Source organism: Leucoraja erinacea, unplaced genomic scaffold (assembly GCF_028641065.1).
Source record: "Leucoraja erinacea ecotype New England unplaced genomic scaffold, Leri_hhj_1 Leri_424S, whole genome shotgun sequence".
Classification (NCBI taxonomy): domain Eukaryota; kingdom Metazoa; phylum Chordata; class Chondrichthyes; order Rajiformes; family Rajidae; genus Leucoraja; species Leucoraja erinaceus.
The window spans coordinates 18,110-32,258 of record NW_026576325.1 but is presented as its reverse complement, the minus strand read 5'-3'; the positions used below and the strand labels follow the sequence as shown (position 1 = coordinate 32,258).

At 49.6% G+C, this 14,149-nt stretch overlaps 2 protein-coding genes across 2 annotated transcripts; both read right to left on the bottom strand.

Moving 5' to 3' along the window:
* Nucleotides 1-1,619: 1,619 nt before the first annotated feature.
* Nucleotides 1,620-4,729, bottom strand: LOC129693781 (uncharacterized). Its single transcript, XM_055630550.1, has 2 exons — nucleotides 4,030-4,729; nucleotides 1,620-2,422 (listed from the first exon to the last, which is right to left on the bottom strand). The coding sequence occupies exons 1-2, from the start codon at nucleotides 4,359-4,361 to the stop codon at nucleotides 2,083-2,085; spliced, it is 672 nt and encodes a 223-aa protein (XP_055486525.1). The 5' UTR covers nucleotides 4,362-4,729; the 3' UTR covers nucleotides 1,620-2,082.
* A 647-nt stretch (nucleotides 4,730-5,376) lies between these two features.
* On the bottom strand, nucleotides 5,377-13,229 carry LOC129693777 (uncharacterized). Its single transcript, XM_055630544.1, has 3 exons — nucleotides 12,830-13,229; nucleotides 10,974-11,145; nucleotides 5,377-5,654 (listed from the first exon to the last, which is right to left on the bottom strand). Exons 1-3 carry the CDS (start codon nucleotides 13,049-13,051, stop codon nucleotides 5,377-5,379), a joined length of 672 nt encoding a protein of 223 aa, XP_055486519.1. The 5' UTR covers nucleotides 13,052-13,229.
* Between the last annotated feature and the right edge of the window lie 920 nt (nucleotides 13,230-14,149).

The following is a 14,149-nucleotide window of genomic DNA, read 5'->3' as shown; positions in this document are numbered from 1 at the left end:
ATCCAGAGAACCGGCCTCCACCGCCCTCTGAGGCAGAGAATTCCACAGACTCACCACTCTCTGGGTGAAAAAATGTTTCCTCGTCTCCGTTCTAAATGGCTTACCCCTTATTCTTAAACTGTGTGGCCCCTGGTTCTGGACTCCCCCAACATCGGGAACATGTTTCCTGCCTCTAGCGTGTCCAAGCCCTTAACAATCTTATATGTCTCAATGAGATCCCCTCTCATCCTTCTAAACTCCAGAGTGTACAAGCCCAGCTGCTCCATCCTCTCAGCATATGACAGTCCCGCCATCCCGGGAATTAACCTTGTAAACCTACGCTGCACTCCCTCAATAGCAAGGATGTCCTTCCTCAAATTAGGGGACCAAAACTGCAGACAATACTCCAGGTGTGGTCTCACTAGGGCTCTGTACAACTGCAGAAGAACCTCTTTGCTCCTATACTCGACTCCTCTTGTTATAAAGGACAAGTCGGACTAATAGGGTGGGGGAGAGAGATAGGGAATGGGGGACTTATATGAAACCAGAACAGCAGATACAGTTAAAACTATGAACTATTTTGGTTGGACGAGGAAGGTTGAGGTTTTTGTTTTGTATTAATATTGATTTCTAATTATTGTACATTTACTTTCTTTCCTTTATTATGATGTTATCTGTGAATACAGTGTTTACGACCCAGTTAACAATACGATATGACTTTATTTACTCCAGGAGGGAAATTGAACTGCCAACACACAAGATACATGAGACATGAAATGAAAGTGACGAGTGGAAAGGATAGGGGGACGTGCAGAAGATGGGGGTGGGGGTCCAGTCTCAGTCTACCCCACGACAGAACGGAGAGGAGTTGTACAGTTTGATAGCCACAGGGAAGAAGGATCGGCTGTGGCGTTCTGTGCTGCATCTTGGTGGAACGTGAGCTGATGCAGTTAAGAATTTTATTCTTCAATCTGCCTCAGAAAAGCAGCCAACATAATCAAGGACCACTTTACACCCCCCCGGTCATTCCTTCTTCTCCCCCCCCCCCCCCCCCTCCCCATCTTCCAATCAACCTTTTTGTAACCCTTGCAGTTTTTTTTAAATCTGCACTTTCTCTGTAGCTGTAACAATGCGGGGGGTGGCGGGGCACAGTGGTAGAGTCGATGCAGGAACAGCTCCTTCCCCTCTGTTATCCGGCTTCTGAACGGCCCTTCCATAAGCTGTTGTACTGTCCGATTCACCTCTACCCCATTGCGGACATTGGACTTTGTCTGTGGAACTGGTGCACTACAATGCTGAGAACTATATCCTGCACTCTGTATCTTCCCCTTTGCTCCACCTGTTGGACTGGAGTTTGACTGGATTGTATTAATGTATAGTATTATCTGATCTAAGGTAGACACAAAATGCTGGAGTAACACAACGGGAGAGGCAGCATCTATGGAGTGAAGGAAATAGGCGACGTTTCAGGCCAAAACCCTTCTTCAGACTGGTATTATCTGATCAGATTCAGATTCAATTTTAATTGTCATTGTCAGTGTACAGTACAGAGACAACGAAATGCATTTAGCATCTCCCTTGAAGAGCGACATAGCAAACGATTTGAATAAAAAATAAATAATAAGTGTCCGGGGGGGGGGGGGGGGGGGGGGGGGGGTGATTGGCAGTCACCGAGGTACGTTGTTGAGTAGAGTGACAGCCGCCGGAAAGAAGCTGTTCCTCGACCTGCTGGTTCGGCAACGGAGAGACCTGTAGCGCCTCCCGGATGGTAGGAGGGTAAACAGTCCATGGTTGGGGTGAGAGCAGTCCTTGGCGATGCTGAGCGCCCTCCGCAGACAGCGCTTGCTTTGGACAGACTCAATGGAGGGGAGCGAGGAACCGGTGATGCGTTGGGCAATTTTCACCACCCTCTGCAATGCCTTCCGGTCGGAGACAGAGCAGTTTGCCATACCATACTGTGATGGAGTTGGTAAGGATGCTCTCGATGGTGCAGCGGTAGAAGTTCACCAGGATCTGAGGAGACAGATGGACCTGATGTGTTTGGGCAGCGTGCAGGACAATGCCTTTCACTGTACCTCGGTGGCAATAACACCTGGACCAGTGTCACAGCTTCCTGAAGTTGATGTAGTGGTCGCAGTTTAGTATCGGGCAGTCACTGAACTCAACGCTGTAATCGTAGTAGAGGAAGGCGGAGGTGGGGGCGTGTTGGGGCCCACCGGTCAATCCACATTCCTCCAGGGACAGTTGGGCCGGCAAGGCTGACTGTGGGGAGGTGGACGGCTCCCTGTAGATGCCCAGGCTGGTGCTGTGGATGCCGGTGTGGCCACAGATCTGGCCGATCAGCCCGTGGACCTTGGTGTGAGCGGGCACCGTGCGGTGGAAGTGGCCAGGGTGGGACTTCAGGCCGTTGAAGCTGACCATGCGGAGACTGAGCGAGATGTACCTGCGGAGCAAGGAAAGCACCAGAGTCACACGTACACAAGTGATAGGAGCAGAGTTAGGCCATTCGGCCCATCGGGTCTACTCCGCCATGCTGCTCCGATCGTGCCTGAAAGCATAGAATGTCAATCTCTGCATGAAGAAAGCATCACTTATAAGTTTCATATGGAATTGGAGTAGAATTAGGCCATTCGGCCCATCAAAAAAACCCTTGTCACGATGGGAGTTGTCCAAATCCCATCATGCATTACAATTGACCTTTTACAACAGGAACGCTTAAATATTGACAACAATCAATTAATAACTAACTCTTTCAACTCCTGCACCTATTTTCTATGTTTCCATGTTTCTATTCTTCTAAACTCCAGCGAGTACAGGCCCAGTGCCGACAAACGCTCATCATACGTTAACCCACTCATTCCTGGGATCATTCTTGTAAACCTGCTCTGGACCCTCTCCAGACCCAACACACCCTTCCTCGGATATGGGGCCCAAAATTGCTCACAATATCCAAATGCGGCCTGACCAGCACCTTATAGAGCCTCAACATTACATCCCTGTGTTTGTCTACAAGCCCTCTTCAAATAAATGCTAGCATTGAGTTTGCTTTCTTTACTACCAATTCGACTTCAAGATTAACTTTTTGGGAATCCTGCACCAGCTCCCAAGTCCCTTTACACCTCTTGATTGAAGAAGGGTCCTGACCCAAAACGTCACCTATCCATGTTCCCCAGAGATGCTGCCTGACCCGCTGAGTTACTCCAGCACTCTGTGAAACGTCACCTATCCATGTTCGCCACAGATGCTGCCTGACCCGCTGAGTGACTCCAGCACTCTGTGAAATGTCACCTATCCATGTTCTCCACAGATGCTGCCTGACCCGCTGAGTTACTCCAGCACTCTGTGAAACATCACCTATCCATGTTCTCCACAGATGCTGCCTGACCCACTGAGTTATGGTGCAGCAGCATCTATGGAGCTAAGGAAATAGGCAACGTTTCGGGCCGAAACCCTTCTGGAAATAGGCAACGTTTTGGGCCGAAACCCAGAAGGGTTTCGGCCCGAAACGTTGCCTATTTCCTTCGCTCCATAGATGCTGCTGCACCCGCTGAGTGAGTCGTAATGGCTTACTCCTTATTCGTAAACTGTGTGGCCCCTGGTTCTGGACTCCCCCAACATCGGGAACATGTTTCCTGCCTCTAGGGTGTCCAAGCCCTTAACAATCTTATATGTTTCAATGAGATTCCTCCCTCTCATCCTTCTAAACTCCAGAGTGTACAAGCCCAGCCGCTCCATTCTCTCAGCATACGACAGTCCCGCCATCCCGGGAATTAACCTTGTAAACCTACGCTGCATTCCCTCAATAGCAAGAATGTCCTTCCTCAAATTAGGGGACCAAAACTGCACACAATACTCCAGGTGTCTCACCAACGTCTTATACAACTGCAACACGACTTCCCAACTCCTATACTCAATGCTCTGACTGTTAGAAGGCCAATAGTGGCAAAAGCCTTTTTTGCCCGCATTATCTACCTGCGACTCAACCTTCAAGGAACCATGCGCTTGTTACGTGGAGAGAGAGAGAGAGCAAGGTGATGCAGCAGGCCGTACCTGGCCTCAGACACTCGGAGAGGGGTCCACACACCAAGGCGGCAGCAGGGGCAACGAGTCAGCTCATCCTTGGTGATCACCAGAGAAGGTCCCTCTTCCCCGCCGGCTGTGTCCTCCTCCCTGGAGCCGCTCACTGTTGGCCCACCATCGCCCCCCTCCCCTGCTCCCGCCTCATCCTCCTCATTGTCTTCATCCTCAATGCTGCTCCGATCGTGCCTGAAAGCATAGAATGTCAATCTCTGCATGAAGAAAGCATCGCTTATAAGTTTCATATGGAATTGGAGTAGAATTAGGCCATTCGGCCCATCAAGTCTACTCCGCCATTCAATCATGGCTGATCTATCTCTCCCTCATTCTATCTCAATCTGAAGAAGGGTCTCGAGACCCCGAAGGAATAGGTGCCGTTTCGGGTCGAGACCCGGAAGGGTCTCGACCCGAAACGTCACCTATTTCTTCACTCCATAGATGCTGCCTCACCCGCTGAGTTTCTCCAGACTCGACCCGAAACGTCACCTATTCCTTCACTCCATAGATGCTGCCTCACCCGCTGAGTTTCTCCAGATCTCGACCCGAAACGTCACCCTTTCCTTCACTCCATAGATGCTGCCTCACCCGCTGAGTTTCTCCAGCATTTTTATCGACCTTCGATTTTTCCAGCGACTGCAGTTCCTTCGTAAATATCTCTCCCTCCCAACCCCATTCTCCTGCCTTCTCCCCACAACCTCTGACACCCGCACTAATCAAAAATCTATCTATCTCTGCTGAATCTAAATATCCACTGACTTGTGGCCTCCACAGCCGTCTGTGGCAAAGAATTCCACAGATTCACCGCCCTCGGGACCCCCTTCTTCAGATTGAAGAATGTTACCGACCCAAAACGTCACCTATCCGTGTTCTCCGCAGATGCTGCCTGGCCCGCTGAGTTACTCCAGCACTCTGTGAAACGTCACCTATCCATGTTCTCCACAGATGCTGCCTGGCCCGCTGAGTTACTCCAGCACTCTGTGAAACGTCACCTATCCATGTTCTCCACAGATGCTGCCTGACCCACTCAGTTATGGTGCAGCAGCATCTATGGAGTTAAGGAAATAGGCAACGTTTCGGGCCGAAATCCTTCTGGAAATAGGCAACGTTTCGGGCCGAAACCCTTATGGGTTTCGGCCCGAAACATTGCCTATTTCCTTAGCTCCATAGATGCTGCCTGACCCGCTGAGTTTACTCCAGCACTCTGTGAAACGTCACCTATCCATGTTCTCCACAGATGCTGCCTGACCCGCTGAGTTACTCCAGCACTCTGTGAAACGTCACCTATCCATGTTCTCCACAGATGCTGCCTGACCCGCTGAGTTACTCCGCCATTTTTGTGTATATCTGTCTATCGAGGACTTTGATCCTGTCGGCTGCTCTCCCAATGTCCTGTGGACTGTGGGGAAAAAACAAAAATGCTCCTCTAAGTTCATTCCCCTCGCAAATGGACCTCAAAAGACCTGAGAGTACTGGCCTGGCTTTGTCAAGACCGCTCCCTAGTTCCACATAGTCGATGGTCCCGCTGTTGTGTGGGTCCAGCAGTCTAGCCAGGACGTGCAGCTGAACATCTACACAAGGAATCTTCAAGTCCCGCATTCCTGCAACATTGAAACATGGATGTCATCTTATTTTCCCCCCTATTTTTGTTCAGTTTGGTCATAAGGAATAGTTGTAGAATCAGGCCATTTGGCCCATCAAGTCTACTCCGCCATTCTATCACGGCTGATCCAACTCTCCCCATTCTCCTGCCTTCACCCCTGTAATCTCTGACACCCGTACCAATCACAACACGGAAGCAGGCCCTTCAGCAACGTGCAAACTCCGTACAGACAGCACCTGTGGTCAGAACGGGAGGCGGGTCTCCGGTGTTGAGTGGCAGCAACTCTACCGCTGTGGCATGAGTCCACCCTGGTTATTGTACCTGCCTCTGTCAGCTTGTTATACCCACGTGCCCCCCTGTGTGAAACATGTGGTCCTCAACCTTTCCCCCAGCGGGTAGAGCTGCTGCCTCACAGTGCCAGAGACCCCGGTTCGATCCCGACTACGGGTGCTGTCTGTACGGAGTTTGCACGTTCTCCCCGTGACCTGCGTGGGTTTGCTCCGAGATCTTCAGTTTCCTCCCACACTCCAAAGACGTGCGGGTTTGTAGGTTAATTGGCTTGGGGTAAATGTAAATTGGTCCTAGTGTGTGTAGGATAGTGTTAGTGTGCGGGGGATCGCTGGCCGGCACGGACCCGGTGGGCCGAATGGCCTGTTCTGCGCTGTATCTCTAAACTAAACGTTAGTCCTATGTTTCAAGAGAGAGCTAGATAGGGCTCTTAAAGATAGCGGAGTCAGGGGATATGGGGAGAAGGCAGGGACGGGGTACTGATTGGGGATGATCAATCAGCCATGATCACATTGAATGGCGGTGCTGGCTCGAAGGGCCGAATGGCCTACTCCTGCACCCATTGTCTGTTGTCCATGTGTGGTGAGCACAGGGGGCTTGGACAGAGTGGATGTGGAGAGGATGTTTCCACTGGTGGGAGAGTCGAGGAGTAGAGGTCACAGAATTCCCCGCTGTATCTCCAAACTAAACCCAACTAAACTAATGGATCCAATTTGCAATCTGTGTGTGAGTGGAGCAGTTTGCTGGGAGCAGAGAGGTAAGTGAGCAACATGACTATTTTGTCATCAAACCATTGCAAAGTATTGGGTGAACCACAAAACATTTTTAAAACCCATGCAGAGAGAACAATACACTCTTCGCATCGACTTACTGATCTACAAACTAAGGGACAAGCAAGTTATCAGTATCTGCAGTCTTACTCAATACCAATCAATATCAGTTTTATTCGACACTTGAGCATAAAGTGCAAGTGAAATGAATTTGCCAGCAGCGGTACAATGAAAAAGAACACACAAAAACACAATAGAAAATAGTACGATTAAACGCGAACTTACCAGTTTGAAGTTTGATCTGTATTTTATGAGGAGTTACGATGAGGGATTACGTGAAGACCCCGTCAGCACGCATGCGCGACATTCTTCAAAGCAGCGGTGTGGAATCACAGTAATAGTAATTGAAATAAACATAGTAAGATAAGAAGAACTAATATACCAGTTGACCTTTATAATAGAGGGCGGGAGTGGAGGGCACGTAATCCCTCATCGTAGTATTTTACTTCGGAGTCACGTGAATGACTACGTGAAGATTTTAAAGCTCTGTGATTTCAAGCCATGGAACAGTCCATGCTTCACTCACTGCCAAAGTCATTCAAGGGAGGAAATATGTTATCGTATTCAGACATGTATCCAATTCAGACAATAACAATTTATTTTAACAAAATAATGCTCCCTTGGGCTAAATATATTACAGAATTTAAACTTGATTCTGCAACAGCGTAGGTTTGGTTATTGGCTTTTATAAAGAATTGGAAGGTCTTTCTCTAGACCATCCTGCTGTTGCCAGGATATGGTCCAAAGGCACTTCCTTGTCTCTAGCTGCCGATGTTGCTGCTGCCCTTGTGGATAGAGATTTAAGATACACAAAAATGCTGGAGAAACTCAGCGGATGCACCAGCATCTATGGAGCGAAGGAAATAGGCAACGCTTCAGGCCAAAACCCTTCTTCAGACTAATAGAGATTTAAGATGTCAGTATCCACCCCAGCAGCTCCCAAAACCTGTCTGAGCCATCTAGAGATGGTTTGTAGTGATACCTGGCCATTCGGCTGTTTGTTGCTGCCCATAGTGCCAATTTACTTCCTCTTAAAGTTTAGGTAGTCTTAAGGTATAGAAGGTATGTCATTACACACAGTCGAGTGTCAGATGGGTATGCCTGGAATTCATAATATTGTTCTGATGTTCCTGGTCTATCTTGTTTAACAAGCTCTAATATGCAATGTTATCTTTTCTGGAGATGCCATCATATATCCCAGTCTCAGTTTATGTAGAAACTGCACCCTTAGAGCTGAGACCAGTACTATCAGCATAATGTTATACATGTCAGTTTCCCCCCAGGGACAGGGACACTGCTGGTGCCCCTAGCAATGTTAGTACAACACTGACGTCCCATATCCATCCATCTCAGTCCTTCATCTACATGGAGGCTGGATAGGAATTCCCAGGACGTTGGTGGTTGTCGCTGAATTATACGCTACACCAGTCCTTGTTGATTCTTGATAGGCCGCTGTGATCATGCTCATGGTCCTGTCCGCCAGCCCGGATCTAGCATGGTGGACTATGGTTCAGAGGCTATGTCCGAGTCCACAGGGATCCACGGCTGTGTAGGCCAATCAGGTACTTCCAAGACACCTGATGTTGAGACCATGTGTGTTTTGCTTAAGATCCGACTGATGAGGCAGGAGGGAAAACATTGTAAACAATTATTCCCCATTCAGTGAGTAACGTCCATTGCTGCTGCTCCAAGTGTGGTTCACAAGCGGCATATGTTGGTAACTGGTGATCTAGACCCAGATGCAAATTGATTGATATCTGGTGTAATATCAGCAAACTTATTTGTGGCCCAACAGCCATTCGATGCTGTCATTGAATGTTCATGACCTGGTGTGTGCCACAGTATTGAACTTACCTGGTAGGTAAGTTTGCTGATAGCCAAATATGTATGTTAACACACAATTGCCAGATTGTATTGCCCAGATTGACACATGATATCGATTTTATTCCACCCATATGATTAATATATGCCACCACTGTGGTATTATCAATTTGTAGGCGGGCGTGGAGATGGTGCATTGTGACCAGTAGGCTTTTAGCCCATGAAACGCACCCAACTTTAAATCATTCATACCCAGTGTTTTTAGTACTGACGATTACTAATAATGATGGGCTGGAACTATCCCAGGTATTCCCTTTCATCATAACTCCGAATTGCTTTGGCTGGTAACTGCATAGGTCGATCAAGGTGACCTGCAAGGTATTTTCACTCTTGCACTTTTGCCCTTTTTGAGCTTTAATGATGCAAGGCCCAAACTGAGTAGCTGGAAATGCTGCTACTAGTTTCCCAGTTACCCTTGTCTCCTGTCGAATAGATGGTTTATTTTGTAATCATTAATTTTGTTGTAGGCTTCCACCAAGTCTGCTGCTTTACTCTTTGGCAATGTTACAGACATATGGATAATGTTAATTGTAAATCCCAGAAAGTCCATAGTTGTGGATGACGTCAACTTGGATTTATCTGGATGGAGATGACCCCAGAGCTTTGGTAGCTCAAACTGCTGATTTAGCCAGTTCCAGGGTTTTTCCCCACAATTGATATATCATCAAGATATACCATGACAATATATTTTGTTTCCTAAGTATTGCCAAGGCCAGTTTTAATATCTTGGTGAACAGTCTTGGGGCTGAAGTTTAGCCCATTAGGCAATGCTATGCCCTGCCATAATTGCCCCATCCAGTTAAATTTTAGGTATCGACAATGATCCCTCCATGTCTCCCAAAACAAGTGTAACATTCCCCCTGTTAGTACAGGTCGTACACCTCTGTGTTCTGGAAAGAACCAGATCCACCTACCTCCCTGGTTGCCGGTGGTACGTCCCTTTCTGCGGAAGAGGCGCCGGAGTGCGGGGTTGGCACGTTTTCCATGAGGGTCGCTCTGGGCATTGGCCTTCGTGGTTGCTGCGCGGCCCTCATGCTTTCACCGGCGTCCTGGTGTTGATGCCTGCTGGTGGATGCATAGGGGTGCTGCCATCTGAGGTGTGTGGTCTGCCCGTTGTTGATGACGCCCTCATGAGCGCGACGGCTTTAAACTCTTCGTCGAGCTTTCTTACTTGTTTACAGGCGGCATATACTGTACTTCTCCGTAATTTCGTTACCTGTTCCTGCAGAGGATGGAAGTTCAGGTAGTCAATGCTGGCCGCCAGCGTGGTCTGTAATGGTACTCCTGCTCTCGTTGATCTGCAAGTTTGCTGACCACTCCCAAGTAGCTCCTTAGGATTCTGCACCCCCTGCACACTGCCGTTTTCTTCAGCCACGTCCCCTTCTACAGGACCAACCCAGCCCTGGTCCACAATGTTCTCCTCTATCGAGGGAGATGCATTGTTTTACAGCCCTCGATAAGGTGCTGTTGTGGGAGTGCGAACACTCCCATAGTGAGCTTGTTCCATCTCCCGGAGCAAGTCACGAGCGGACCTCTGCTGCACTCGGGCAGCGCGCCCCTTCGGCCGGACTCAGATGAGTATGATCGGCCGGGCTGAATCCTGCTGGGCTTTGCCTCCAACCTGCTGCGCTGCTTTGAGCTGTACGACTCACGGCGCTGGATTCGGCTTGGCAGAGTTGGAGTCGGTAAGTGGACCTTAGTAACCACTCCAACGGTCACTTCCACTGCCCTTGGGCAGCGCGTCCTCCTGGCTGGACTCCCCGAGTCTATCGGCCGGACCGACTCCTGTCCTGCTTGCCTGCAGCCCGCGATGCTGTTGCCGGGTATACAGCCCGCGGTGCTGGGCTCAGCCTGCGCTGGTCTTCCCCGGCTGTCCGAACCTTCCTAGTTCCTCCCAGCCTGTGGTCCTGGAGCTGCTGGTCGCTCATGGCTATCGGCTGTTGGAACTTTCCCAGGTGTCCGTTTATCCTTCCGCTTGTGCAACGTGCTGTAACATAAAGCACAGCAACGGGAAGAAATACTTTAGAATAAATGTTCTCCTCACCTGTCGGTCCGTTTCAATTTTGCCGCGGGAGCGCTCCACCCACGCCCGTCGCTGTTGCACCGCGTGAGACGCTATGCCGCGCACACGTGCTGGCGGGGTCTTCACGTAGTCACACACGTGACTCCGAAGTAAAATGTTAACACAAACATCCACCACGGCGTTCATCACAGTGGTGGAAGGCACAAAATGTGGCCTGGATTACGTGGTGGAATGTGTATCATGCGTAATATATGCGGTGAAGGTTACGTTGACCGAGATTAATATCTACAATTACCCAGTTTGAACTGGTCATACTGAAGCAAGCCGTTGCCGGCCTTGTCGTATTTGCAGAAGAGTTGCATGGCCTGCTGGTGATGTGCTTTCAGCCACTTGTCCATGCGCTCCAGGAAGGGTCTGTACTCACTGCCGTTCCTCTGGAACTCTCTTGCCGCCTTTTCCAGCTTCACCTATTAGACGGGGTCAAAGTTAGCTTTCATTTAGATACATAGAAACATAGAAAATAGGTGCAGGAGTAGAGGCCATTCGGCCCTTCGAGCCTGCACCATTTGCCATTCAATATGATCATGGCTGATCATCCAACTCAGTATCCCATCCCTCCTTCTCTCCATACCCTCTGATCCCTTTAGCCACAAGGGCCACATCTAACTCCCTCTTAAATATAGCCAATGAACTGTGGCCTTGACCACCACAGTGCTGTTGCCGTCTCTGGCCAATTGGTTGCAGCAACACAAGTTTAGTGATAGTTTTAATTTCTGTTTCATTTTTGGCTTAGTTTAGTTTAGTTTTGGAGATACAGCGCAGATTCAGGCCCCTTCTGCCCACCGAGCCCGCACTGACCAGCGATCCCCGCACATTAACACTATCCTACACACACATTAGGGACAATTTACATTTAATTTAGTTTAAGAAAGAACTGCAGATGCTGCAAAAATTGAAGGTAGACAAAAATGCTGGAGAAACTCAGCGGGTCAGGCAGCATCTGTGGAGAACATGGATAGGTGACGTTTCACAGAGTGCTGGAGTAACTCAGCGGGTCAGGCAGCATCTGTGGTGAACATGGATAGGTGACGTTTCACAGAGTGCTGGAGTAACTCAGCGGGTCAGGCAGCATCTGTGGAGAACATGGATAGGTGACGTTTCACAGAGTGCTGGAGTAACTGAAGGTCTCGACCGAAAACGTTGCCTATTCCTTCGCTCCAGAGATGCTGCCTCACCCGCTGAGTTACTCCAGCATGTTGTGTCTCTCTTTGATGAGAACCAGCATCTGCAGTTCCTTCCTGCACAGTTACAGCTACTAGATGCTGGGGCTACAATCTCCCAAAATTGTCACCATCTTGCGTAAACAAGGAACTGCAGAGGCTGGTTTACACAAAAGGACACAAAGTGCTGGAGTAACTCAGCAGGTTTGTAGGTTAGGTTACACAAACAAGCTGGAGAAACTCAGCGGGTGCAGCAGCATCTAGATGCTGCTGCACCCGCTGAGTTTCTCCAGCTTTTTTGTGTAACCTTCGATTCTCCAGCATCTGCAGTTCCTTCTTAAACACAGGTTTGTAGGTTAATTGGCTTTGGTAAAAATATTGTAAATTGTCCCTGGTGTGTAGGATAGTGTTAGTGTACGGGGATCGCTGGTCGGCACGGACTCGGTGGGCCGAAGGGCCTGTTTCTGTGCTGTATCTCTAAACTAAACTAAACATTAGTCCTACCTGCGGTGAGCAATGGTGGCTTGGATAGAGTGGATGAGGAGAGGATGTTTCCACTGGTGGGAGAGTCTAGGACCAGAGGGCACAGCCTCAGAATTAAAGGACGTTCTTTTAGGAAGGAGATGAGGAGGAGCTTCTTTAGTCAGAGGGTGATGAATCTGTGGAATTCTTTGCCACCGAAGGCTGTGGAGGCCACAAGTCAGTGGACATTCTGAAGGCAGAGATAGATAGATTCTTGATCAGTGCGGGTGTCAGGGGTTATGGGGAGAAGGCAGGAGAATGGGGTTAGGAGGGAGAGATAGATCAGATATGATTGAATGGCGGAGTAGACTCGATGGGCCGAATGGCCTAATTCTGCTCCTATCCCTTATGACACCAACAACATTTTCGCGAGCGGGGACAGATTGAGTGACCTCACAACCTCTCTCACCTCTTTGCTCTCTGTTTGTTTTGCCTTCGTCTTCTTTCTGTGTTTTTTCTTGCCGGTGACGTTCGATGGTTTTGCTTTATTTGGGCGGTCCATTTTAGACGCGGAATGTTCCTGGAAAAAAGGAATTGTGCAGAGACTCAATTCCCGTGGGAAAGCTGGTTGAGGAATTGCAGGTGCTGTTAAGCACCGAGTGCTGGAGTAACTCGGCGGGTCAGGCAGCATCTCTGGAGAACATATAAAATTATTAAAGGACTGGACAAGCTAGATGCAGGAAAATTGTTCCCAATGTTGGGCGAGTCCAGAACCAGGGGCCACACAGTCTTAGAATAAAGGGGAGGTCATTTAAGACTGAGGTGAGAAAAAACGTTTTCACCCAGAGAGTTGTGAATTTATGGAATTCTCTGCCACACAGAGGGCAGTGGAGGCCAAGTCACTGGATGGATTTAAGAGGGAGTTAGATAGAGCTCTAGGGGCTGGTTGAATCAAGGGATATGGGGAGAAGGCAGGCACGGGTTATTGATAGGGTACGATCAGCCATGAACACAATGAATGGTGGTGCTGGCTCGAAGGGTCGAATGGCCTCCTGCTGCACCTATTTTCTATGTTTCTATGTAACATGGATAGGTGACGTTTCAGGTCGGGATCCCTGTTCCATACCTGAGATTTCCCCTATCCATGTTCTCCACAGATGCTGCCTGACCCGCTGAGTCTACGGAATCTCTATTAGGGATGAATTCCTGATCTTCCAATCTACCTTGTTGCACCCTTTGCACTTTTCTGCAGTTGCAACAATATATTCTGCACTTTTTTTCCTTATTTTCCACTTTAGCACACCACTTGGAGTCCTGGAGATAACAGTGTGGAAACAGGCCCTTCGGCCCACCGAGTCCATGCTGACCAGTGACCACTAGCTCTAACCTGCACACACTCGGGGGGCAATTCACAGAGAGGCCAATTAACCTACAAAGCCACGCGTCTCTGGGATGTGGGAGGAAACCGGAGCCCCCACGCGGCCACAGGGAGAACGCGCGGACTCCACACAGAGAGACAGCACCCGTGGTAAGGATCGAACCCGGGTCTCTGGCGCTGTGAGGCAGCAGCTCTACCCGCTGCGCCACCGTGCTGACGCCTCTCTGTCCCCTCTCTGTCCCCTCTCTCTGTCCCCTCTCCCCCTCTCTGTCCCCTCTCTGTCCCCTCTCCCCCTCTCTGTCCCCTCCCCCCCCCCTCTCCCCCTCTCTGTCCCCCCCCCCCCACCCCCCCCTTCTCCCCCCCCCCACCCCCCCCCCCCCCCCCCCCCCTCCACTCCCCTCTCTCCCCGCT